At 44.3% G+C, this 26752-nt stretch overlaps 2 protein-coding genes across 4 annotated transcripts in view; one reads left to right on the plus strand and one right to left on the minus strand.

The window, feature by feature from the left end:
• The first annotated feature begins 572 nt into the window (after positions 1 to 572).
• tbc1d5 (TBC1 domain family, member 5) lies at positions 573 to 21647 on the plus strand. Of its 3 annotated transcripts, none has more exons than XM_071919249.2 (23): positions 573 to 632; positions 6261 to 6314; positions 6700 to 6818; positions 7735 to 7792; positions 7983 to 8091; positions 8337 to 8426; positions 8887 to 8961; positions 9831 to 9898; positions 10005 to 10107; positions 10611 to 10699; positions 10828 to 10878; positions 11084 to 11153; positions 11806 to 11978; positions 12080 to 12222; positions 13306 to 13412; positions 14506 to 14591; positions 15104 to 15399; positions 15706 to 15768; positions 16702 to 16910; positions 17248 to 17347; positions 18437 to 18516; positions 18628 to 18864; positions 19889 to 21647. In XM_071919249.2, the coding sequence occupies exons 3-23, from the start codon at positions 6719 to 6721 to the stop codon at positions 20183 to 20185; spliced, it is 2604 nt and encodes an 867-aa protein (XP_071775350.2). In that variant the 5' UTR covers positions 573 to 632; positions 6261 to 6314; positions 6700 to 6718; the 3' UTR covers positions 20186 to 21647. The 3 variants fall into 3 exon arrangements, with proteins under 3 accessions (XP_071775350.2, XP_071775351.2, XP_078146242.1); XM_071919250.2 differs by having other exon boundaries at positions 590 to 662; XM_078290116.1 differs by lacking the exon at positions 15706 to 15768 and having other exon boundaries at positions 590 to 662.
• A 115-nt stretch (positions 21648 to 21762) lies between these two features.
• The window catches only part of LOC139927198 (inactive phospholipase C-like protein 2), a 25027-nt gene continuing 20037 nt past the window's right edge, over positions 21763 to 26752 (minus strand). Inside the window, exons 11-12 of the mRNA XM_071919246.2 lie at positions 23850 to 23959; positions 21763 to 23634 (exon numbers count right to left, since the gene is read on the minus strand). Coding sequence (XP_071775347.2) covers positions 23422 to 23634; positions 23850 to 23959 — 323 coding nt within the window. The 3' untranslated portion in view covers positions 21763 to 23421. The remainder of the gene's footprint in view (positions 23635 to 23849; positions 23960 to 26752) is intronic.

Genomic DNA, 26752 nt, shown 5'->3' on the forward strand with positions numbered 1-26752 from the left:
CTTTCTTTCTTTCTTTCTTTTTTTCATCATGATCTGAACATGCTTGGATTACCAACAGGGCATGCAGAGAATAGGCTGTAAGGGCACTGAAAGCCTTGGGTTTGTGTGTGTAGATAAATAGACTAATTTAATTTGCACTCTAATATAAATGCATTCTATCTTCGTGATCTACATTAGTTGTACATTGAGCAATTTTAGTATTGTTTGCCTACAATATCTGATGGGATCTGACTGAGTGGGCATATAGGCAGGGCAGATGAACAGTGTACAGGGTCATATGGTCATTGCTGGCAGTGCAGGAGGGCCATGCAACATGCTTGCCATGGGGCCCCTGGCAGAACAATCCTGGCATGGGTCTGAATTTTACTTTTTAATCTATGAAACTGTTTGACATGTTTCTTTAAACCGCTGAACTATTTGAAGATCAAATCAACAGTTCATTTACAGACACCTGTATACCTCCAGCTGCAGGCAGCTCAGTAGTACCTGAACACAGCGGCATCGTCAGCGTCAGCTCCCCGGTCACATGACCAGTCAGCTGGGCTTCAGCACATCCGCCTGACCCGCCACTGTTTACAAATCAGCAGACAGACCGACACAGCAGAATGGGGAGTCCTGCGTGATCTGAACAGGTATCTGGACTACACTGAAAGTCTATATCGGTTTGTGAATTACTTTTGTTCCACTCTGCAGTCAGCACACCCATCTTAACCCGTGTGTGTGTGTGAGTGTGTTACGACTTTGTTTCGCTGCTTTACAGTAGCGGTATGTCGGAAGTAGGCCCGTGCAGCGGCTCGGTGAGAAGTTGCTAACGGCTAGCTTGCCCGTTTCCCCAAAAACTCTTGTCATCTCATGTCACGTTCAGACAGCACTGCCAACTGCGGCTTATCACTGTAAGTTTCTCTGAACTAGCTTTGCCTTCGTTTTGCATTGGCTGCCGGGCGGACAGGCTGGAGACTGGCTAGCTAGCTGCTGTTTGGCGTTGTGCCTGTCTGCACCGATAATCCCGCGGGTTGTTGCCATCCATGTCGCATATAAGACTGTCAGTGCGTGCATTGTATGGCAGTTAGTGTGTAAAGTGACATTATTAGATATGAGTTGTGTTGTGGGGAAAAAATACAGCAAACAACACACTGCATGTATGAAATGTTTGCAAATGCTGTGTGTTTCGTGGTGGGCCACTCTGCCTAAAAGAGATTCATTACTGGTTTCAGTGCAGAGTTTGGGTGTAACACTGCCTACACGGTTTAAATCCTGTTTCAGAGGCATTTCACCCTGCCAAGAAGTGAAACCGTGTAAAGGGAGAGTGTTGTCTGACTGGCTAGGTGCTGTTTTGGACGACAGGGAAACCACGTCCCAGTGAAGGACTGTGCTGTCGACCCTTTGATCCAGAGATGAGGGTTAGCTCACAACTGAAACCAACCTGCCTATTGTGTTGGGAGAGGTCACGTTACCACACAGCACCGTGCAATACCTGCTGATCTTTTCACCACGTCTGCAGTAGTTTACCAATACTGCACACACCTGCAGTATTGGGAAATAGGTTGTAGGTCCTCCAGCATGCTCAATACTGGGGGAAATGTGTGATCAGACTATTCATTTAACTTCTCAGAGCCTGTTTACGCACCTGCTGTGTGTTTATGGATATAAACAAGTTTTTTCCTAGTTCAGTGGTTCAGCTTTTGTGTAATCTGCCACTTTGTGTGAGCGGGATGTAATGTAGCCTATCTGGTGAGTCAGTCAGTCTGGACCCAGCATGTTCAGGGTCTTTGCCAAGGTTAAGGTCCTGAGCATAGGCTTGGCCTCCTGTGGATCATGTGACTGTGCAGGCTGTTGGGCTGTAATTGCGTGTTGAAGCAGAGGCATGTGAGTTTGTTTAGCAGGGGTGTTTCTCTCTCTGGCTCTCTCGCATTCTGCCGTCACCTAGCTGCCAGTGACAGCTCCTCTCACCGCCGTTTTCCAAATGCCTGCTGAACTTTTGTACTCTTAAAGCCCATGATTATTATTCTTTCTGTTGCTGAATTTATTTTGCATCAGTCACTAATCTGGCAATGGTTGGCGACACAGTTGGGATGGAGCCTACTGGGTCTGTCTCAGCTAATGAGGTTAGATTGGTGATTAAGTCTAGGCTACTTTTGAGGAAAGATTGAAAGCATTTTCAGAGTATTCGAACAAGGCTACAGCCTGTTCAGATCAGGGGAACTGCAGTTGCCATACACGTCTTTCTAAATTGAAATTCTGAGGGCACGTCAGCAAAGCGTCTAATATGATTGACTAATCTGGGTTTAATTTAGTATAGTTTAGCCTTTGTGCTTTCAGGCCTACGAGCTTGGAGTGGGTTGAAGCATTTCTTTGTGTTTTTATGTCAGCTCAGCTTGAACATTGAATCTTTGGGCTGTGGTTGCCCATTTCCTATACTGCAGCCAATCCATGGCCAAAGCTTGTCTCTGCTTTTTGAAGTAGGCCCATTGTATGGCAACTAGCTGAAGTGTGTGTGACTGTTCTGTGCCTCACAAGCCTGAATTTGCCCTGTTGTCTCTAGTGATGTGAGAGGGAACCGCTTGCCCCCAGGGGCTCTCAGCTGATCTGCGGCTCCTGAATATTCTCATGACATAAAAAAAATCTGAGGCTGCCCGGCCTTGATCCAGTGGAAAAACCAAGAACTAGCAAAGTTATAGGCTCTAATCTGGTGACATTTGTGGCCACTTTCAGTTTGAATGTCTGCTAGTAACTTCTACCTTCAGAGGACCCCCAAAAGTAAAGTGTAAGAGCAATATGAGTGTGTTATATGATTGTTTCGCTCAGTCACACACACTGTAACTTCACCGTCATTTAGCAGGCTATAATTATAGAACACATTTGTTTACAGTAAAGGGAAGTGAAATGTTTGGTAGGGCTCATTAATTACGCTTGTTGAAGGAGAAGTTGAAACTAGGGGCTAGGCTATCTGACTTGAATTCAGTATGCTTTCAGTGTGTCTTTACACAGCCTAAAACATCAGCACTGGTCTTTTTAATATTGCCTGAGGTCATTTTGATGTCAGAAAGACCCAAATAGGCTTTGTGAGTGGTCATGAAGTCTGTATGTGACAAGAACAAGTAAGGCCTACAGTTTGATCCATGCAGTGTGGATTTAGCTTCATGGTCTGTTGGAGGTAAATCCCAGGAACAGATCTTCCACCTCAGCAACAGATGGATGCAGCGGTATTTGTCTGTTGATTTATTTATGCATTTCATTATGTATTGATTTGATTATTTCATGAAAGATTCACGTTTTGAATTATTGAGGTGTCTCCAGGTGCTATGAAGTAAATTATGCAGCAGCTAATTTGCGTTGATTATTATGTTGCAAAGTTCGGACGTTGTTTCTGCGTACTGGAGGTTCCACTCTGGGAAGGATCTAATGAAGGCAGCAGAAGGCTAATGGAAGACTTGCTTCAGGCGAGATTGTGCTAACACGGCGAGGCCTCAAGTCTCCTACCCACAGCATCTTTCACTCGTACACAAGGGCTTGCAGACAAAAGCACAAACACACACAATCACAGAAGACATTCTAACGTGAGTGATTTGAGGAAGTATTGGCCTCATTAAAAAGTTTGGAATGACCTTTTTTTTTTTGGCAGGGAGGGACTAAGCGCTGGATGCGTTTCCAGGACTGTGCTATACAATATTACTTGTTACGACTTGTTAATGCAACTTTATAGTTAGACAATGCAAGTTTTTCACTAGTCCTCCGTCTTAATTGACATACGCTAGGGTACATGAATCGATAGTGTGTGAGAGTTGATTACAATGATGTGTGTAGTTGTGCATGAAACTTTGATACTCTTTCATGCCCATCTTCTAATGGAAAACTGAGAAAACAGGCCATTATTGAGTGTACCTATTCACAGCAGTTCTCTCCCTCTTCCTATAGTTGTGGATTAGTTACGATTATTTAATGGGATAATGTCCTTTTTATAAGTGAGGGGAGAAAAACCTCACTGACTTAAGGAAGGCATTAGTCTTTGAGGGGAACAGATGTTGCCTAAGAAAACAGGCACATACATTATGCATATAAAATTATTTCTATTTTGATGGCGTGCGTAGCTGATTTATCGAGCGGTGTTCCATTCGTATGGTTAATAGGTTTAAGAGATGCCTTTGTTGTGTTATTTCCATAATTAATAAAGGGGAAAAAAACATAATGCTCTGTGGAAGCGTGCTATTCTGTAGGCCTGTGTATTAGGCTAACCGTATTCATAACATGGAATAATCCCAAGCCGGATAAAGAATGGAGGCAGAGTTGGTTAACCTAGATTGCAATGCTGTGATGTGTTCACAGAGAAAGTTTGTTAACTTTTCTCAGAACTATGATTCCTAGGCGTAGAGTGTGGAAACTCTTGTCTGCCAACCTAATTATTATAGACTAGTTCAGTGATGAAAAGATACATTTAAAAAACATTTTACGAAGTGATTAATTAAATTCACATTAATGCATTTAAAAAAACAGTTACTAAAAAAAGTAATAAACTGTTTGTTAAATGTGTCAATAATTCCATTTCATTATTCTGTCTCTAAATTGTGAATAAATTACTGAATTTATAAATGGATTTTAAAAGGCATTTAAATTCTTCTTTTTGTTATTCCATTTACTAATGTGTTTTCCTGTTCATTTTCCATCTCACAATTCATTTGCGTACTGCTTTACCATTTACACTTCCTGCTTGAGCCACACTTTATTTTTAGATGACTCTTTTTAATTAGACGGCATACACCCAATGTGCCACACTGAAAGTAATATGAAGTCCAGAGTCCAAGCCACAGAGAAGTAACAGGAGCTCTGATTGGCCGGCTGCTGCTCTGTGGATTCTCACTCACTGTCTGCAATCAGCAGGCTGTAGCATGTTGCTAATGCTAGTAATCCAGCAGAATGTCAGGGACGGGGATCCCTCAGCATTATCCTGGTATGGCAGACCAGATAGAGGCCAACCTGACTGTGTGCTAGAGGCCTGCATTCCCACGGCAACCTGACACAATATTTTGCGCCGGCGGACTAATTCGTAGTGTTTTTTAAATGTACCTATTAATTAATCAATAATAATGAATCACTGAACTAGTCCCAAGGTTTACCCGATGAGGATTGTGTTGTTGTTTTTTTTGGTGTCATCAGTGCCGTGCAGGAGCCATTTTTATTTTCTGAATTCCAGCTTTGTAATGGTTTTAAATGTCCTGTTTTGTCTACTGCGCTGCACTGTAAATTCACTTCATGCTGTTGTTTGTTTACTCATTCTGCCTTGTAGTTATTTTTTCGAACCACGTGATTTTTATGTCCCTCCGCCATGGTACATGGTATACAGGACATGATGTCATCATGGTGGCATCAGCGTGTGTAAACACATTCTTGTGAACACAATAATTCAAGAGCAATACATGATAGAAAGTTCATACTTATACCACATGTTCCCCCTATAGAGTATATGATCTGAATATATTTTGGATTAGTGCCCACATTTGCATATTAATGAGGAAAAACTGATTCCTCCTACTCCTTAATGCTTTAAGATACAGAGTTCCTATTAATACCGCCCATGTGTTATGTGAAGACAAGTATGTTGACATCCAAATATTTGCTAATTAATGCATTAATTAGCCTAATTAATGACCTCATTAGCCTAACTGGCTATGTTTAATATATCATGGTGATTATGGCGGGACATTAGGCAGCTCAAGTGCCTCTTGTTAATTTAAACCATTCTTCACCGACTGTAATCAATGTCATTGTTTTATTTTAGGCAGTGATGTAGTGGTAAATATAAAAGGTGGGTAAACTATAGCCTCCAGTCTGTGATCATGATGAGGCAAAGAATCAATACAAACAAAAAAGTTGTTTGATGCTATTTACTCTGATGTATGTGGTGAATTTCATGTCATAAAGATTTAAGTCAGCCTAAAACAGGCGTCAGTTCTATTCTGCAGATAAAAAGGTGGGTAAACTGAGATTAGGTGGGTTTACCCTCCACTGCATCCCTGATTTTAGGACTACAGTGTGCCTACAGGCCTGTGGGGTGACTGTGCTGCAGTGAGAGTTAGTACATGACATTTGTTTTCTGAACTATCCTAAACTCACGTTTTCCACTGCTTTTTATATTATTAGTTTTTGTTCCCTTCTCATCAGTGATGCATGTGTCTTTATGATATCAAATCATTTCTTTGGCCTATTTTTGAACTGTGTTCTTCATTCTCCTTGATCTGAAGGTCTTTCCATTCTTCTTCTTGCAGACAAATCCTCTTCTTCTCTGAGTTTTGGCTGAGGAGAATCGCTAGGCTGTGACAGTAAGTAAAGAACAACACTGTTTATTATTAGTAGTACTAGGAAGACTTTATTAATCACAGTAGGGAAATTCTCTTTTTGCCTGCACCCCTCCATGGGCAGGTCAGAGATACGTGTCTACACGGGCTCTGGTTAAAGGTTAGTCTCCCTACTCATTACTGCTCAGTAGCAGCAGTAGTAGTAGGTATTAGTCATATTAGTTCAAACCTGTTGTGTTTTCCCCCTGAACTTTAGGTCTTTTTTCTGAGTTCAAAACATGCAGGTCACGTACAACAGAGACACCCAAATTCGAGAACTATTTGGCTTGTGTCTGGTAGTCTTATGCTCTACTGCTAACCTGTGATTCTAATTCTGGTTTCTCTGTCTGCTCCTCCCATGTTCCTCCAGGTCCCGCTGGGTCGCGGTCATGCAGCACCCCAACTTCGAGACCCGCCACCCGCTCCAGACAGACGAGCAGCAGGAGACGGGCTTCGACCCGCTCCACAACTTCAACCGGAACCGCAGCAGTACGTCGGCCCCAGCCACAGTTCCTAGACACCGCACACACACTCTTTAACACCTCCATCCCAGTCTCGTCCTGGGACCTAGCCTTATTAAAGCATACCGGTACTCCTGTCATGTCGGCACCTTAATTTGGTCCTTGATCCATGTCTACATTTTAAGAAACCGGTGTTGCTTTGTTAAACTGTTACTTCATAAACTCCCTCTGTCAGTAACCACTTACCAGAGGTTTATTTTGGAGGATTAAATCTACTGTTACACTAAATGGAATGATGGAGGCTCTTACAGAGACTACCAGCAGATCAGAGGTAGAAAACACAAAAAGTCAGGACAAAATGAAGAGGTAGATGGAGAATAAAGAAGCTGACTGTTCAGTGTGAGTCATGGACATAGCTGGTGACGCCCACGGGCTAGGGGTGTTTGTGTTTGTGTGTGTAAGACAGAGAAAAGGTGGGGGGTTGGCATGTTGTGGAACTGATGAATATTCATGCTGAGTGTCCCTGTGGAATGATCTACTCCTGTAACTAATGTTGATAGACAGCTCTCCGACTGGAGTGCATGTTCACCTGCAGGCCAAATTAGACTTATTACCAGCGATAAAGACGACGACGATGAGTATGGTGCTTTACTTTCTGTCGTCACTTTGCCTGCTTCTCACTCTATCCCGTCTCCTACTTGGCTGGAATGAGAGGTCCCAGAAATTAATGATAGGTCATCTGGCAGCAGTAAACAGGCCAGTGGCTGTGATGCGGTATTGTTTTTGTTAGGTTGCGTTTTATGTTTGCGGTCCCTCATTCACATGCTTTGAAGATCATTGCTTTATATGGTTTCACTCCTCAGCATAAGTTGTTTACATCGCCCCCTTGTGGCTCGGCATGTAACTGTGTGTGTGTGTGTGTGTGTGTGTGTGTGTTTTCACAGGAGGATCCCTTGACAGCAGCACTTACTCACAGTCTCAGTCTACCTTCCTCTCATACAGGTACGTGTTTCTAATATTGTGTGTGCCGATGTGTGAGTAATTTCCCGGCCCAGCTCGCTGCTCTAACTTCTTGGTTTACCACTGGATGACACATTAGATGGAATATCGGGCCCAAATTGGATCGAGAAGCCCTTAAAACCGCATATCTTCTCCCTCTTCCCCCTCCCCTTCCCCTTCCCTCTCTCGGCAGGAAAGAATGGGACGACTTGTTCCTCAACAGTAATTACCTGGCCAGGATCCGGCAGGCAGGCATCAACGGTCGACTGAGGAGCAGCCGCTTTCGCAGCGTATGCTGGAAGGTAACTGCCAAGTGGATCAAGCCGTCTTAACGAATTTGATTAAAGTGGCTTGGGCAACATCCCTTCCTCGGAAAAGACTGCAACTCTGGCAGTTTGCAGGCCTTTTTTGCTGATGGGGCTGTCTGTGGTTTGGAAACTGACATTACAAGTGTCTGTATGTTAGCGACTTCTGAGGTAGGAATCCTCCCTCAGTAGTCTTGAGTGTGTGTGTGTGTTTGCTAACCCATGTATTGGGTGTCTGCCAGTTGTACCTGGAGGTTCTTCCAGAGGACAAGAGTCTGTGGATCAACAAGACCAAGGAGCTCCGGGGCCAGTATGAGAAGATCAAAGAGACGGTGAGCGCGCCTCTCCATGGCCACTTCCCCCAGTGAGATGATGAGTTTGCCCAGGGGAAACTAGTCAGACACCCAGAGCTGCGAGCTTGTTATATTTCTAGGCCAATGCTTGAAACAGTGACAATTAGGGCTGCACGGTTATAGCTAAAATAATTATCCCAATTATTTTGCTAGATATGGTGATCACGAATCATGATAATTAATCCTGATGATTTTAGGAACAAAATTACTGCTATTATTTTGCATCCTATACAACATCTTCACTACTTTTCAACTACCACAGACATTCTAAATGAAATGAAAAGTTTCTATTGCCAATATGCCAATATTCTGCTAGAATTAATTGTGTAAAAGGCAATAAGATTATGCACTATTAGTTGTGCAGCCCTAGTAAGAGTTGATAGCGATCACTGATCGGTGAAAGGCTGTTGGTGACGGCTGTGTGGGTCTTCTCTCGCAGCACATCACCAACCCTCGCAAGGCTGCAGGCCAGCAGGACCTGGTGGTCAACAACCCACTCTCCCAGGACGAGGGGGTAAGCGTGTGTGTGTGTGTGTGTCAGAGAATGAGTCTATCTGTCAGTGTGTGTATAGTGTTCAGTCTCTGTATGTCAATCAGTCAATCAGTCTTTTCATATTTACATATAAAATATGACCCTAATACATTCCCCCCTGGACTGTGCCGTTTATAGACTCATTCAGTGATTCATTATTGTCGATTCATTACCAGACTGATTAAAAAAAACGAATTATAAAGCCATTGAATTGATGTAAAATTAGGCAATTAATAAAATGGTGTATAAAACAATAAAAAAGTCATTTAAATTTGTCTTTTTGTCATTCCATTACTCTTGTGTTTTTCTATTGATTTTCCATCTCGCAGTTCATTTGCCTACTGCATTACCACTTACTGACTTTCTGATTGGGCAACTTTATTATTAGACAGTTGTTTTTGTATTCGATGGCTAATAATAATGGAGAGTGCAACCCACAGAGAAATAACAAGATCTCTTATTGGCCAGCTAGTGAATTTTTGGAAACACCTTTGATGCTGCAAGGTGCCGGTGAAGCGCACTCTCACCCCCCTGTGGCTGGCCAATTCAATAATTAACATTTCAGTAATTTATTCACTTATTAAGGACAGAATTGTGAAATGGAATTATTAATTGATTCATTCAATTACATTTTTTTTATTGTTTTATAAACAGTTTTTTAATTGCCTCATTTAAAAGATAATTTAATTAATCCCTTTATAAATTGTTATTTATTTATTCATTCATTCCTTAATAATTAATCACTGAACTAGTCTACAATTATTGCGGCACCACAGTCGCTGCTCCGTAGTCCCCCAGGTTTCTGCATCGTTTTCTTATGGCTCCGTCTCACTCTCTCCTCCCCTGTCCAGAGCCTGTGGAACAAGTTCTTCCAGGACAAGGAGCTGAGGGGGATGATCAAACAGGATGTGATGCGAACGTCAGTCTCACCCTCATTCTCTTTTTTGCCACTAATTAAATGAAAGCATTGTTGCGCTGATGCGAAGTAAAACCCGCTCCTCTCTCTTGTCGTCTGTTTGCGTTAGGTTCCCAGAGATGCGTTACTTCCAGGAAGAGGACGTGAGGACCAAGCTGACGGACATCCTCTTCTGTTACGCCAGAGAGAACGAACAGTTACTGTATAAACAGGTACAGACTGGTCTCAGCAGCTCAAAGGGTCAAAGGTCAAGGCTAAAAATGGTCCTTGAAAATGGGTGGTTCAATGGCTGTGGGTGGGTTTTCTTGCATCGCCATGGGTGTTGTTTAAAATTATTGGCTTTTGCATGTAACTAATCCCTTGACAATCTAGCCATTTGTGTGTGTGCTTCTCACTGTCTAGTAATCTCAGACAAAAGAACAAAATGCCTTGTAACCTAATCATTACCAGTCTCTGTAACAGGTGCCAGCAAATGAATGGAAGGATAGTACAGTACCTCTGTTGCAAACTGGAAGTGACACATGGCTAACGATATCTAAATTAAGCCTGTCATTACGGATTAGAAACCTCGTGCATCACTATTAAAGAAAGACTGACCATAAATGAACCATTTTTTCTTTCTCCTGATGGTTCTGTCTTTCTCCCCTGCCCTCTTACCTCTCTCTCACTCTCCCTTCCTGTTTCTCTTCCTCTCTCTCTCTGTCTCTGTCTATAGGGAATGCATGAGCTGCTGGCTCCCATAGTGTTTGTGTTGCACTGTGACCATCAGGCCTTTCAGCACGCCAGCGAGACGGCCAACCCCAGGTCAGTCCCTCCTCGCCGCGAAACCGAATGCTTCATCCGCCAGTCGCCATGCGCTCCTCCTAGCTTGTGCTCTAGTCTGAAGCTAAAACGTTCCTAAATTTATTCAGGTGTTGTCTCTCTTTCCACAGTGAGGAGATGAAGTGTCTGTTGAACCCAATGTACCATGAGCACGACGCCTAGTGAGTACACTCTAATATTGGACACATAATTGATAAGAATAATGTGCTTGCCCCGAGTTCCCAGAGAAATTTCATTACTATTCAAATAATTGGAATTGTTATACATGCCCGTTTCTGTCTCCCTATATCTTCCTCCCTCATTTTCTCTCTCATTATTTCTCTCTCTCTCTCACACACACACACACACCTCTCTCTCTCTCTATAGTGCCATGTTCTCTCAGCTGATGGAGACAGCGGAGCCCTGGTTCTCCAGCTTCGAGAGGGAAGTGAGAAAGGTCTGTCTCATCCAGCTATGACCAACGACGATGCATCTTTCGCTCCTTGTGTGATAGTGCACATTCACAGTAACTGTTATACATTGCAAGCAAACAGGCGCAATATTGGCTTGTTGTACGGTACGGTAGACATGATGTCATACTCAGGCAATATGATGATGTAACGCTATGTTGGTCTCATTGTCTACATGGCCAACACAGTATTTTGTTGCTGAGGAGAATCCCTGGCCAATAAATCATGTTACATGTCAGAGAAAATCTTTCCTGTTAATTAAACTGAGCAAATCCAAGCGCTAGCATGTCATTTTCACCTCCCCTGCAAATAAAAAAATGAAAATGAAAAGCACTGGAAAAAGAAATTATGTAGACAAAACTATGCTGACATGTATTGTGATTCATATCGCAAACGCACTATTTTGAAAAAAATAAATCGCAATGTAATTTATGTTTTTTTTTAATATTGTCAATATTGTGCTTTTCTAATGCACAGCTCAGTGTAACTACAAGGAGTCTGTGTCGGCTAATTTTACAGACCTTAATACTGAGGTGATATCCTACTGACGAGTCGATGTAATCTTATATTTGTCTGTTTATCGCACGGACACAGTCACTGATCGTTGATGTAACATTCTATAACAATATGCTCCTCCAGGGGAAGGAGGAGATGCTGACCAGCATCCCTTTTGCTCGGCCCCAGGACGCGGGGCCCTCCGTTGCCATAGTGACCAAAGTCAACCGCATCCAGGACCAGCTGGTAAAGAAGCACGACGTGGAACTGCACATGCACCTCAACCGGCTGGAGATCGCCCCGCAAATCTACGGCATGTGAGTCGATTCAAATTCAGTGAGTCTATTCCTTTTCTTCACCCTCAGGTGTACCTCAACATAATTTCCCTGACTTTGTGTGTGTCTGTGTGTCCATCCAGCCGGTGGGTGCGTCTGCTGTTTGGCCGTGAGTTCCCCCTCCAGGACCTGCTGGTGGTCTGGGACGCCCTGTTTGCAGACAGCATCACTCTGGACCTGGTGGACTACATCTTCGTGGCCATGCTGCTCTACATCCGAGACGCACGTAAGCTCCCATTTATCACCCACTGGGCGAAATTGAAACAATGGGATGTGTATGGGATTTGTTGCATGCAATTTTGTATGAAACATTTCATTGGAAGAATGTGATTTACTGCACCTCATTTAATCAGATGGACTCATATTTTTTTAAATAGAATAGAGTAGAATCTTTACTGCCGCAAGCGAAAAGATACATTTCCCCACAGTGAATAACATTATTATAAATTACAAAAAGTTGTGCTTTTCCATATCGTCGCTGAAAACCTTGTATCTCCAAAATGTCAACTCTTCAGGAGCAAAAACAGCCTCATTTTCAGCTTGACCATCCTGCATTTTTAAGTTTATCCTATGTAATCCTTCAATTGAAGTGAAAACACGAATATCACCGAAATCGGAGATGAGAGGTTTTCACATGACAAATGTGATATGCTAAGGTGCAAACACTTAACATGGAAGACCGCGTTGAGCAGCAGCAGTATAGTGACATTAAAGGTTAAGTGTCTTCAGCAGTGGAGAAGAAGCTGTTCTTGAGGTGAGTGCTTTTAGATTTCTGAGATCTGAAGAGTTTCTCAGATGGGAGCAGGTGGAAAAAGATGCTAGGATGGACGGGAACAATTGGAGAAAATGCTTTTTGGTGCACTGGATGAAGAGGGATTCAGCTGTGGGTCAGTCAGTGCCGGTGACATTTGATGCCGTGGAGAAGTTGCGCTGGAGTTACTTTATTAGATTTAGGGGTTTTATTTTATTTGATCCCCACAACAACATGTGTCCTCTTGAAGTGTCCATGAGCAAGACAAGGAGCCCTACTTGCTCATACATTACAAGCTGCTCTGGACAAGTACATCAGCTTAGTGCATAAATATGACCCAGCAGGGAAAAAATATTATTTTGTTTGAATAATTAATTATTGATTCAAAAAAGTTCATTTAGATCAGACTTTTTCTGATGTAAAATGGTCTCCTGGAAAGCTAACCAGGCTTGGATTCATGCCGTTTGGTCACAGATGTAAATGTTGTATCTAACCAGTAAGTTAACTCAAGATGCGTCACTAATAATGCACTTGTTGTTGTCTGCCTGTCTCTTTCAGTGATCGCTAGTAACTTCCAGACCTGCCTGGGTCTGCTAATGCACTACCCTCCTATAGGAGACATCCACTCTCTGCTGCATAAGGCTCTCTTCCTCCGAGATCCCAAGGTAAGCAAACACAGTAGGACTGACAAATTAATCATGGGTTATCATATATCCCGTTTTTATTTTTTCCACGATTACTAATGGTGTAGTTCGGCGATATTGAAGTGTTCGTATATTTTCATTTCCCTTGTACCACGGTGTGGCATATCAAGTGCTTCCATTATACCTGAAAGGGAAATCCCTCTCCCCAGTCTGAACATGAAAACGCTATTTTTAGTTTCTAAAAATGACAAACAAGTACATATTCTGTGTTTGCCTTAGGGTTGTAGCTGCACCCCAAAGTAATAAAGTAGTAGAGTTCTGACCTCAATAAGAGTAAGATGCTAAGAGTGAAAACTAGCTGCAGATACTTTGAGAAATACTGCACTGTTAAAAGTGAAAATACATGTTAAGGTGCAAAAGTGCAATAAATTGATTAATAATCGTGATCACAATATTTTGCAAAAAAATCATCATTATCATTTTTGCCATAACTGTACAAAACCCTAACACACATTATCTCTATCTCACTCGCTCACTGTGCCACTCTCTCTCTCAGTCACACACTCTCTCTCTCCCTTGCTCTCCCTCTCTCTCTCTCTCTCTCACTACTCCCCACACATGCACTATTCTGGTCCAAACCCTCCTCCGCCCCCCCTCTCCATGGCCACTGACCCGTACATCCAAACACAACAACTCGCCACACTCCTGTCCACTACCGCTCCCTGGGATGGAGATCCAGGAAGGGGCTGATCCAGTATGACAGCAGCACCCCTAGGTGCACCACCATGTCACACCATGTCCCCATCACAGTCACACCTGGGGGGGGGGGGCGTCGCTTCTAATAACGGGGGAGGTAAGGGGGGAGGAGGGGGGGCCGGAAAGAGGCTCGCTGGCTCATAAACACTGACTCAGAAACACCAAGGCGCACTCATTTGCTTGTTTACGTAGTCTTCCATGCACACACACACACACACACACAGATTTGAGGTTGACTGGTCTCCCCTCCCACATGTTTACACTTTATTTTACTTGTTTATGACACACATCAGAGGCATTTTTTTCCTGACTTCTTAAGGCACTAATGCAGAAAGTGTTTATTCCTCCCCCCTTCTAGAACAATCCACGGCCCGTCAACTACCAGTTCCAGCAGAACCTGGACTACTACAAGACCAGGGGAGCTGACCTGGTGAACAAGACCCGGTAAAACACACACAAACATTATCTGTTTTTCTCTATGTAACACACACACACACACGCTGACTGTATCATCCAGCTACCTGCATACATAGTGGACAAATCAAAAGTCGACACATCCTTTCAAATTTTCCAGTTTTGTCTTTCTTTGGATTAGATTTGGATAAAGTTCCTTTGGATACAAATCCAGATGGGGTAAATTTGTAGAGACTTGCGCAAACAGATTTACAGCTGTTACCAAAGCAAAAGGTGCTTCTATTAAGTATTAATTGAATGGCTGCACACTTACGCAACCAAGGTGTTGGTTTAGTTTTCCATTTTTAGTACATTGTCAGAAATGAGTAAGGTTTGTTTGTTTTTACTTGATTTTGCTGGTGACTATATCCAAATTGGTTTTCATTTAAGACCTCAAGGCCAAAAAAATGGAAAAATTGTGTATGTTTTCTCTCTCTCATTCACCTTCACTTATTTCATTTCGTCTCTCCTCCCTCCCTCCCTCCCTCGCTCCCTCGCTCCAGTGCCAGTGCCAGTGCCAAAACAGCCCCTCTCAACATCAACAAGGTCTCCAGCAGCCTGCTGAACTTCGGCAGGAAGCTCATCGCCCCGGCCATGTCGGGGGGGTCCGGCGGCATCTCGCCCATCAACAGCGAGGTGCAGTCGGCCGTCTCCCCCTCCCTCGCCCCCGCCGCCGCCCCGCCGCACCCGCTGGCCGAGCCCCCGCCCGGCCAAGCCCCCGTGCAGACCCAGAGCCACACCCAGTCCCAGCACTACCGCCTGCTCAAGTCCGAGAGCATGCCTGTTCACCTCAGCAAAGGTGAGCACAAGGACGCACACACACACACACACACACACACACACACACACACACACAGAGGCAAGCTGCTTCTTGTATATCACAAGATGCATTTTAGGTGAGATAACGCTGCCTAATTAACTACCACTTCTTGCATTAATGTCAGCAATAATGTAACTGCCGAATTAACTGCATGTACAAATTAACACAAGTATAGATTATATTGAATATCTGTAACTCATGGTGTGTGAGTGTTGGGGGTGTGTGTGTGTGCGTGTGTGTGTGTGTGTGTGTGGCAGCATCAGTCTTGACTCTCCCATCTGTTAGATGTAGTTTCAGGCGGAGTGTCTCAGGTCTCTCTCCCAGCCCAGACTCACACTGACACACAAGGTAACTGCTGCCATGGCAACCGCTTGTGTGTATACCTCCCCTCCTCCTTTCCCCTCCTCCTCCCGTGTGTCATTGCTGCATGTCTGTCCACCAAGTGTGTAGTCTACTGACTGGTCCTCTCATCCTTTCCTCCTGGTTCATCCAATGCCAACCAAAGCCCAGATTTTCATTGATCATCTAACATTCACCATCCAAAATCCAACTTGAGTAGTAAGTCAACATTATTATAGAATCTACATATTTGCATGTAATATCAACCTTTGAGCAGCAGAGGGCGACTAAAGCTGCCCACATCAGTGGAAAGGAAGCCCATAACATCAGTATCATGGAAGTGTTGGGACGTCTTCAGTCAAACGTGTGTTCTGAACATGAGCTCAAGAGCTTGTCATGTGTTTGTGTTTTCTTTCTATATTCCAATGACTCCAAATGTTGAGTTTTTCTGCTGTGTCGTTGCAGTGAATGTGCTCAATGTGTGTGCAGGTTTTGTGTTTGACCAAACGCCTCTTTGCCTTACGTTTACAATCAGAAATGTCCAGCTGGCGACCTCTTGTCCCTCAGGCTGTGTCTTGTGCGGCTTGTGCCTCCTACCCCTCTATGCACTTATTCAGATATTCAAATATTGGAAGGGTTTAACTGCAACAGGACTTATTTATTTATTCATTTAGGGGTTTTCATTTTTTTATTTATTTATTTGAGTTTTTTTTACTTTATTTTTGGTCTTTTTTCCTTTTTTAAAAAATCTTTTTTTGTTGTTTTATTCTGTCATCAAAAGTACATAGAGAGGAAAGGTTAGATAGATGGGTAGGTATGTAGATTTCTATCTTTCTCTTAGATTTCACTTCACAAGTCTGTTATTTTTAAGTTGTCTCTCTCTCTCTCTCTCTCTCTCCCTCTCTCCCTCTCCCTCTCTCTCTCCCTCCCTCTCTCTCTCAGGCCAAAGCTCCAGGACGGTAAGCTCCTCCCCCAGCACAGAAAGCCTCTCCGGTGGGCGCGGTCTCTCCACCGCCTCCCCGCCCCTTCCCCCCTCCAGAGGAAGTGATGTCAGCACTTCATCGCCGCCCCTCTCCGCCACCAAGAAGGAGTCGTTCTTCAACATCACTCGCTCACGCTCCCACAGCAAGACCATGGGCAAGAAGGAGACGGTGAGCTGTTTCACCCGCTGTCTGCTCCTGTAGCTTTCTTATTGTCTGTGTCTCTCACTGTCTCCATGTCGTCGTTTTTCTTTCTCTTCACTGTCTGTGTGTCTCTCACTCTCACTGTCTTTCTCACTCTGTCATCTGCTCTCCTACTTTCGTCATCCTTCCTCATCAATATATTTTCCTTCTCCCTCTCTTTGCCCTCTATCATCCAGCCTCCTTCTCATCGCCTTCCACTTTTGCTCTTTACCTCTAACCCTCTGTCTTTGTGTGCGTGTGTGCGTGTGTGTGTGTGTGTGTACGTGTGTGTGTGTGTGTGTGTGCGCATGTGTGGTCTTATCAGGAGGAGGACTTGGAAGCCCAGGTATCTTTCCTGCAGGGCCAGATCAACGACCTGGAGGCCATGAGCAAGTACTGTGCCAAGATGATGAACACACACATCTGTGAGTTGAGCTGCTAAATGCCACTGTGTGGTCAGTTCACCATGACCATATAAACATGTAAACCAGTAGGTAATCCAAATGTCAGCAAACAGGCGAGCCCACCACTGAAAATCAAAATATTGGTTGTTGTGTTTTTGAATAAGCTCTTAATATGGCACTGTGTGCCCGCATCTCAAATAGGTTAATCCAGCATCAAATACAGATATTTAAATAAATTAATTTAGATTTGTGTGGAAAAAATTATTAATTAGATACAAATAAATCATATATCTTTTTTTCTCTCTACATAATTTCTGTTTTATTTGTTATTTTGCTCACAAATCACAGCTTTAATCCAGTTATTGTTTTATTTTAATGTATCATTTTTAATAATTTCTTATTTTTATCGTTTAACTATTATTGTACCTGTGGCTATTTTATGCAGTCATCTGATTCTCGTATTTAGTGTTTTCTTTTCCTTCTACTTCCTATTTTATCGCTCCAATATTATAATGAGGAGGGCGTGGCTTAGATGCTAGGTGGCTCTGACATGTCATTGGCTAATTGGTTGTTGAGGGTTTGACTGCACAAGTCTGCAGCCTGTCAAGGGCATTGCCAAGGTCTTCTCCCTGGGCAGGTTTTCCACAGAAATGTATTTGTATCCATTTAATAAATCTTCCACACAAATAGAAATGTTTTTATTTAAAGATGTTTATTTGATGCTGGATTATTCTATTTGAGATGCTGACACACAATGGAAGCCATACTTAACAGACTAACAGTAAAACTAACCGTTTTTTTTATGCCAACATTGGGCAGAAATAGGTTTTGAGGGTTTTAACAAAGTTTCAAAGAGCCCGTTTTCCATTGACAGGACAGATTCTGTAAGAAAGTATGTGATCAAAACCAGTCAAATGTCCTGATTGGGGCTTGAGAGGAGGAACAGGTGAACAGACCTCAGGATGCACAGCCCATAGCAATAGAGGTTCACACAGCACACTTATTAGAGGAGAAAAGTAGTGGTGTGATCAGCTGTGTGATGAAGTATCATCATTGTCTGGGTGGTTGTGTAGCTGGACCAGTGAGTGACAGCTTGTCGTGTCTCCACAGGTAAGATCCAGGAAGTGATTCTTCAGGAACACTTGGAGAAAGAGGATGAGGTCCTGGTATCACTGGCTGGACTCAAACAGGTGTGTACGCGTGTGTCGGATATACTTGTGTTAATCGTACACTCCTTACATTTGTGTCTTGTGTGTGTTTTTTTCCCCTTTGCTCTAACCTCTCTTGATCCTTCCTGACAGATCAAGGACATCCTGAAGGGGGCGCTGCGCTTCAACCAGAGCCAGCTGGAGGCCGAGGAGAACGAGGAGATCACCATCGCGGACGACCACTACACCTCCACGGCAGCCAACAGTCACCGCGGCGACCGCCAGCAGCACGGCGGCAGCCAGCGGAGCCGAGACTCGGACCACGACGGCAGCGCGAGCACGGACGAGAAGGAGGAGGAGGAGCAGGCGCTGACCCCGCCGGAGCAGCAGGTTAATAGACGATCAGCGCTAATAGTCTATCAATATTATAGTTCTGTGGCTGTAGCTGCAGCGTTGCTGCGGACAGCAGTTCAGTGAATCCATAGACGGATGACGCTTGGCCACATAATTGCTTTTTAAACACATTCCCTCCCATTGCAGCTGTATCAGCCATAGTGTGGCTGTTTAAAGCCCTATTCAGACGGGATACGTGTTCAATTGTTCAGTCTTATTGCTGTCATTCAGCATCTTTAAATTTGACCATTTTCATGCCAACAAATTAAACTCTGTGTCCAAAAACAGTATTCAGTGTTTCCCCCAGAATTGTATTCTTGGCAGGTCTTGGTTCTTGGCCTCTGAAACAGCATTTAGTCCACCTGACTAGGACTTTTCATTATCTATTAATCGATTCATTATTTTTTTGATTAATCGATTAATCATTTAGTCTGTAAAATGTAAAAAATAATTGCAAATGCCCATCACAAGTTACCAGAGACCAAAGTGATGTCTTAAAATTGCTTGCTTAGTCTGACCAGCAGCCAAGAAAATAAAAAAAACAAAATTCATTTCATAATGATATAATGATATAAAGCGGTTTGATATTTTTACTTGATAAATTACTAAAATGAGTAATCTATTATCAAAATTATAATTGACTCTTGATACTTAAACTCATTTATGCATACTTGTGTGGAATCTGATCAAAGTGTTTCAAGGTTTAAAGTTTTCCATAGACAAGCAGTGGAGATGGGAGTGGTTAGGCAGCTTTGGTTCACATACTTGTGTCACATACGTAACACGCCTTTGCTTTTTTGCTGCCATGTTGATGAAAAACCAGACCTCCCCCGCCATAAAATGCCAACACAATCTCAAATAACCATAGGTAAAAGAGGCCAGAATCTTTGCTGACACAGGACTAAAATCACATGCTCCTGTTAAACGAATCCCATCTGAATAGAACATGAGAGACACAGACCATAACTGTGGCTGGTTGAACCTAAGACTGAGACCCTGTCGCTTCGTCTCGTGCCTCCAGGTGGCGTCTTCCCTGGGCTCGGAGGGCAAGAACTGGGACGACTACATCCTGGTGTCCCAGGACGGAGACCTGCAGGCCCCCGAGGGAGGGGGCGGGGGCGGGGGAGGGGGCGGAGCCGAGCACACCCCTCCGGTGCGGCGAGGGCGCGGCGCGGTGCGGATGGAGCCAGAGGGCGCGGCGGGGAACTTCCACGACCCCCTGATGGCCGGCACCGCCTCGGGCTCCTCCAGCCCGGACGAGGGCTCCACCCACAGCAAAGACTCTGACTTCACCATCGTCAACCCGAACGACCTGTGAGCCAGACGCTTTCACCCTCTCTCCTCCTCCTCCTGTATCGTACGGGGGATCAGAGGAGGGCGAGGGGGGGGGGGGTCTGCAGTTTTTCGGAGCTGCTGCTGGCTAGAAACTTGCACATGTGGACTGTGACACTTTGTCACCAAAACCTTATACTCTGTCTCTCAATCTGTCATCTGTGCCACTTCAGTCCTGTCTAACCTGATGCTGTATTCTATCCCCTCTACCTAATGCCTGTCTTCTTGTTACGCTTGGGCCTTCTCACCCCTCACTCATCATGACTTTTAATTGTAGTTCCCCGCTCTACCAAGAGAGGGCGCCATTGAACTGCTAACTCTGCCGCCACATGATTACTCTCAAAGAGTTGGACCTTATACTGAATTTACTGGGGGAGGATCCTCTCCCCCCACCAAGCTCACTGTACTAACCGGAGTGTCATACTCTGTTCCTCCTGAATGTGGAAATCTGGCCATACCTCTGTCAGTGTAATGTGTGTCTGTCTGTCTGTCTGTCTCTCAGAGGAAGCTCTTACCTCCATTCATCTTCTCTCTGACACTAAAAGGAAGATGTTGTCCTTCTGATTCTGTGTCGGTGGTTGAGGGCAACTTCCTCCCCATCTTCTTAAACCAGTGCCTCAGACCATTATTTTCCACTCAGCCAGACAAAACCTGACTCTTTGCTCTTATTCTTTTTGTTACCTTTTTTTTTATTTTTAAGAAAATATTTTAATCCTTAGACCTGCATTTCCTGGTTACAAATGATTAAATTATGGAATAAGGTTGTCTTTTTTTTTTCTTTTTTTTTTTTAAATTGATTCCAATGTGGACATTTTTATGTGGTAATTGACATAGTTTTTCATTTCTCATGTTGTCATTGAGTTGTTCTCGCTTCCTGTGGTAGCCATGTAAAGCAGTGCACACGAAGAATGTCCCTCTAGCTGCCCATCCAGTATAATTAACTCTAGACCAATAAAACTACATTGCTCTTGCTACATAATGAAGTTACTGTGTTTGCTTGGGGAATGCTGTACGTGCGGGGAATACATGGATGCAGAATTGTGTACGTGCTCGTTAGTAATAGGGCTGCACAGTTGCATAATCATATATTGCGATTTTAGTTTCTACAATTGATAACTGTAGAATATCGGCAATACGGAAACATGTCGTTTCACTTGGAATGGAACCATAGATGAAAATACTCAAGATATTGATTGTAAAAAGAAAAGTGCAGTGAAATAGTTTTGTTCATCACATCATCATTGTGATTCATAATCAAGATCACAGTATCTGGGAAAGTAATCGAGACTGTCATTTCCATTTCATTCATTTTCATGATCCTAGAACCCCAGTGAGCATAGCAGCCAGAAATTAACATAACAAATGGCATCTGATTAGAGGCTTTTATCCACAGCACCATAAGTGCATGTGTTTTTCATATGGCTGAGTGTCCCCAGTTGAATCAGACCCCTAATGCTCCACTCATGGAGCTACACATGAACACCCAAACATGCTGCATGTGTCATATGTCTGAGTGATGTAAAGGTCTTACAGCAAAACAGTTACAGACAGCAAGAGAGACGCTCATTAAAAACTAGTTTATTTCCATCCTGACTGGTCGGTAATAATGAACTGTAACCTTTTACTGAAGAGCTGAATATGTCGAGCCTCATCTACTGCACAGATACATTGAAATATAACAATATTTGGAATGTTTTCTTTCAGGATAAATAAGTTATGTAAAATATTTGTTTTCTACAGCAAAAGGAGAGAATTACATATTAAAATACTGTACAGAGTTTTGCACACAATGTAAGCATCTGTCAACATATTGGTTCCCTAGAGGCAGACATTTACAATTCTGGATTTGATCGTCGTGGTGAATAACAGTACTAGGGCTTCGGAAAGATACAAAAATATAGGATGTGTGAGACAGAGCAGTATTATAGAGGGGCAGGTCTGAGGACTCGGTGGACGAGTGCCACAGGCAGGGGGGGCGGCGAACACGGCGTACATGCAAATGAGGCGGTCTCTGAAGAGCCTGCGGTCTCCTGGGTGTGAGTGGCATTCAGTGGAAGAGAGCCTTCAAAACACCGTGACAGGCTGCAGAGAGGAGCTGGAGATGGCTGCGGATCAAGAGGAGTGATCCAGGGGCAACGGAGGCTTCTTTGACATATACTGGATCCAAAACACCCACTGACGCTAGGTTACAACACAGATGATGTTCTCAAGTGTATCAGAAGATGAACTGTGCGGGATAGAGCTTCTTAGCAGTAGAGGAAAAATGATTCTTTAAAACTATCCCCACCTGTATACATTCTTCTGTTGCAAATATTCTTGATTCCAGTCCCATTCACTACCGCCGGGCTTCTGTTCAAATCTTTGAGAAAGTGTATTTCGTGAAAGCCCCACAGGCAAAACCCACCCAGATCTGATCCGTGTTTCAAACACTCGATTGAGCTCGCCGGGTGAATCGGAGCCCATTTAGTAGAGCTGTAAGCACAAGCCCCGAGCGTGTGGGTGCTGCAGCTGACAGGTTCCACAAGATTTTGAGCATCTTTGGGCTGAAGTTTGAGTCACCCCAGGCAGTGATGGGAAAAATGACAATTCCTCCTCGCTCCCCAGTCCCCACGACAAAAAGCACAAATAAAACAAGAAAAAAAAGCATTGCACATTAAGAAGAGGATATAAACATTTGCTGTATTTACATTTTAATACAGTACAAATTACTGTGTCTTGTGTTTTTCAGGCTTTAGATCCGACTACATTCATTTCCCCAGTGTGTATCTTCTTCCGTCTCCCTCTCAGCAGTGCTATGACTTCTACAGCAGTGAGTGTTCTGCGACAGGTGGATGGACGGTGGAGGTTGGCCGCATTTTGAAGCCTTTTCCATCAATCGACCTCCTTTTCTCCTTAAATTAAATGCTGTGCTACACCCATAGCGATCTGCAAGTCCGCCACTGTGGCCTCATTGGCCTCAACCTCATCCTCAGACTTTGAAGCCAGACATGGAGTTTATAGTGAAACATTTAGGCGACGTACAGAGGGTCTGGCATAGCAGTTCCTATGGCAATTTGGTCATATCATTATTCCCATGACAATCTGGTTGTGTCTTAGCTGCCACGGCAGTGTGCCGTTTGCTAGTGGTTCACTACTCGAAAATACTATTACCTGCCTTTGAACACTGATGTACAGACGGTTTTGTATTTCAGTGATAATGGCAAAAGTCGTGTTTTACCAAAATCAATTTGGCCCCTGACCAGCTGATCCGCCGAGGGTGGTGGCTCTGTCCTGACCGGCGGCGGGTTCCTGGCTGCGCCGCGACTGGGAGCGGACACTTCCTCCTCCTCCTCCTGGACCCTCCTTGGTGAGGTTACCAGTCAGAGCAGCGTAGTGGATCTGCTTCATGTTCTCCTGCACTTCAGCCATGGCGTGCTTCAGCAGGTCAGCCTGGCCCTGGAGGGGAGCAGGAGGGAGTGTGGAGAGAGAGGAGAACGAGATATTGGGAGTGCGGAGAGAGAGGGAGACAACAAAAAACGTAGGGTGGCAGGGAGAGATGGGAACAGGAGGGAGAAGGGGGAGGAAAGAGATGAGCAACTAGCTAGAGGCGAAAACACAGTTTGGTGGTCTAGCCCTGAGGCTGTCTGTGTTTTTGTCTGTGTGCTGCTGACCTTGAGGATGGTGATGTTCCAGCTGAAGCTCTCCAGCGCCCGGCTGACCTTGCGACCTTTCAGCCCCTCCTTCGCGGCCAGGCTCTGCAGCTTCTCATGGAACTCCATGGCTAAGGACACACACAACCACAGAGCCATGGAGACTGATGTCTTGTGCTGTCTTTGTAACACAATTAAAAGATCAAGCTCTAAAGGAATACAATGAGCTTTCAGGAGATTGGCCCGTTGGTCAACTCGCCTATTAAGTGATGAGAACATAGACACCAAAATCATCCATGTGTCCCGGGTAGATCCTTCACTGTGGTGCTCCATGCTAACACTTTAGCATACACTATGTTGAGTGATAGTAGGCGACTAGCAACCAAAGTAACAAGACTGACCTTTTAGTAATAAAAAGTCAGTAGTGGTTTTTATGTGGCTGGTGGATTAATACATTTTCAAAATGAAATATCACTAATATAGCTGATGTAGACACGTTTATTTTTGGAACTATTTCAGGTGAGCAACCACATGTTAGTTCACTGCACAGTGATTTTTAGCTGTACACAGTCTGCCATCAGCCACCATGTTCACTTCCTACGCAAACAGGGACAGTAGTTCCAGGTAGGTCAAAACAATTTGTTATTTTTCTGTCATATCTTGTGTATATTTTACCTGCTAGACAAAACTTCCAGACTTGGTGAAATGTCATTTAAGATTATTTACCATTTAACTTCAAAGCTGCTACAAGTTCTCATTTTCTCACTTTTAAGATAATGCTAGTCGCCTACTATCACTCACTCACTCATAGTGTATGCTAAAGTGTTGCAGTACCAGAGCCAACAATCTACATGGATGATTTTGGTGTCTATGTTCTCATCACTTAACAGGTAATTGCCAACACATCTCTGTGAACTTGGTGTATTCCTTTAATCTGGCTTTGACATGATTGAGCCATATTGGTAGCAGCAGATTTCTCAGAGAGAGAGGGAAGAAAGAACAAAGAATAAACAATAAAAAGGAATAATGTACAATGGATAGAATACCGGAGAGACAGATGAAAAGAAAGAGAGGGAGAGAGAGACAGAGGGAGAGAGAGCCAGCGTCATAGAAGCCAGGCTGCCGGCGAGTCGGAGTGTGTGCGGCGAGTTGTGTTGTGTGTCTGGCTTCCTCTGGCCGCCCCGGGCCACTGTCCCACTGTTACCATGGAAACCCGGAAGTGGGTTAACATGGGGCACACATCACTGTGAGCCATCATTGGGAGCCCAGACGTTAAACATGGCAAGTTGTGGACTGCACACACACACACACACACACACACAGAAGAGTGAACAGATTGGATATGAGCAGAATTCAGGAATTCACACATAATCCCTGTCTGTCACTACACCAATACAAACATCGACTCACACCTGCACACACACACACACACACGCTGTCACTGCTCCACACGCACACACACCTACAGAAGTTGCCTGAATAATAACCATTCTCGCCGTTGCTAAGCAACTTGAAGCCTACGTGCCAGTGTGGGGGGTGTGTGTGTGTGTGTGTCTGTGTGTGTGTGGCATGCTATTTCCTTGTCAAACCAAGCGAAGCCGATCGAGGGAACATTATTTCCAAGCCAAGACCGGGACGGTGTGCATACGCATGCATGCATACAAACACATACACACACACACACACACACACACACACAAACAGGGTGCTGACCCAGAGGCCAGAATAACTAGTGAATCAATCTTCAGCAGCAGGAAGTGCCTCCCCTTCACTTCCTGTTTGTCACTTGACTTAAACCTCTACTGCGACCAGTTCTGAGGGGAAACCCTGCAGCGTTTGAGACAGATCTGGTTTCAGGTCAAATGTCAGAGGACAACCGGTTCGAGAGCGTCTCCGGCCTTCTGGCTGAGTTTCCCTTCCTCCTATGTCTTAGTGTTATGCAGTAAAACTAAGTATCTCTTCTCTTGCGTATTCCACAATCTTCAGCACCAAACAGACAGCTGCAGATGTGACGACTACACTTGGTATCAGAATAATAAGCTGGTTGTTCCACAGACCACAGTGTCTCGCTCTGCTCTGTGGGGAGGAACTCTCTGCAGACTGACCTTCATCAAGATCAGGACACGCTCTCTTCCCCCTCTCTCCCTTGATGTTTCCCTCTACCTCTCTCTGCTTCCAGCTATCCGTCTCTGCCATTCCATCTTCCTCGCTCTTCCTCCGCCTCCCTCTTCATCCCTCCGCCCCGAAGTAACCTCCAGCTACTCCGTCTCCGCCGTTCATCTTCCCATGGCTCCCTCCGCCTGACCTCCCTGCGCCCTCTCTCTCTGCCTCCCGCTCCCCCTTTCCAGACTCTGAGGCCGACCTCTGCGTCGGGATCACCTGATCGCCATCTTGAGTCTGCACATACAGGAGGAGCTTTGTTCGTACCGCCGGGCCTCAGGCTCTATCGGATTAACATGCTGGCACCGGGCCGACCGGGGCTAATCAGATTATCACACACTCATATCTGACTGCATTTACTCTCAATGATGCATGTGATCCCATGTAAAATAAAAGGGTACAGATGAGCAGCGTGCCTTAGGGTCCGGGGTGTAAGGCTGTGACTTCATGTGATTCATACAGCGGCGTCCGGCCTTGAGGGCATTGAGGAAGTGATACATTATGCATAGTCTCACATACACACACATTTTGAACCTGGTAATCTGCAAGTTCCTCGATTTTTTTGATTTTGGCGGTATCTTCGGTGCTAAGATCATTGCTGTGGTGTTTCTGCACTGCACTTCCCAGAGATCACCTGTCAATCAAACAGTGTGTCCAGCACTGTGACGTCTTTTCTGTTGATGAAGTTTGAGTTTCTGTAGGCGGCACTCTTTTCTTTGTCTGTTCAGCCATGGTGGCTATCACTGCTCATGCTAACTACCCAG

The sequence above is a fragment of the Centroberyx gerrardi genome, chromosome 19, assembly GCF_048128805.1.
Source record: "Centroberyx gerrardi isolate f3 chromosome 19, fCenGer3.hap1.cur.20231027, whole genome shotgun sequence".
Classification (NCBI taxonomy): domain Eukaryota; kingdom Metazoa; phylum Chordata; class Actinopteri; order Beryciformes; family Berycidae; genus Centroberyx; species Centroberyx gerrardi.

Bases quoted from the DNA above. Each gene is read 5' to 3' on its own strand.
- tbc1d5 (XM_071919249.2), top strand. From the start codon at position 6,719: ATGCAGCACCCCAACTTCGAGACCCGCCACCCGCTCCAGACAGACGAG. The intron at 8,962-9,830 runs GTAAGCGTGTGT...TCCCCTGTCCAG, and splicing joins CACTCTCCCAGGACGAGGGG to AGCCTGTGGAACAAGTTCTT. The intron at 12,223-13,305 runs GTAAGCTCCCAT...TGTCTCTTTCAG, and splicing joins GCTCTACATCCGAGACGCAC to TGATCGCTAGTAACTTCCAG.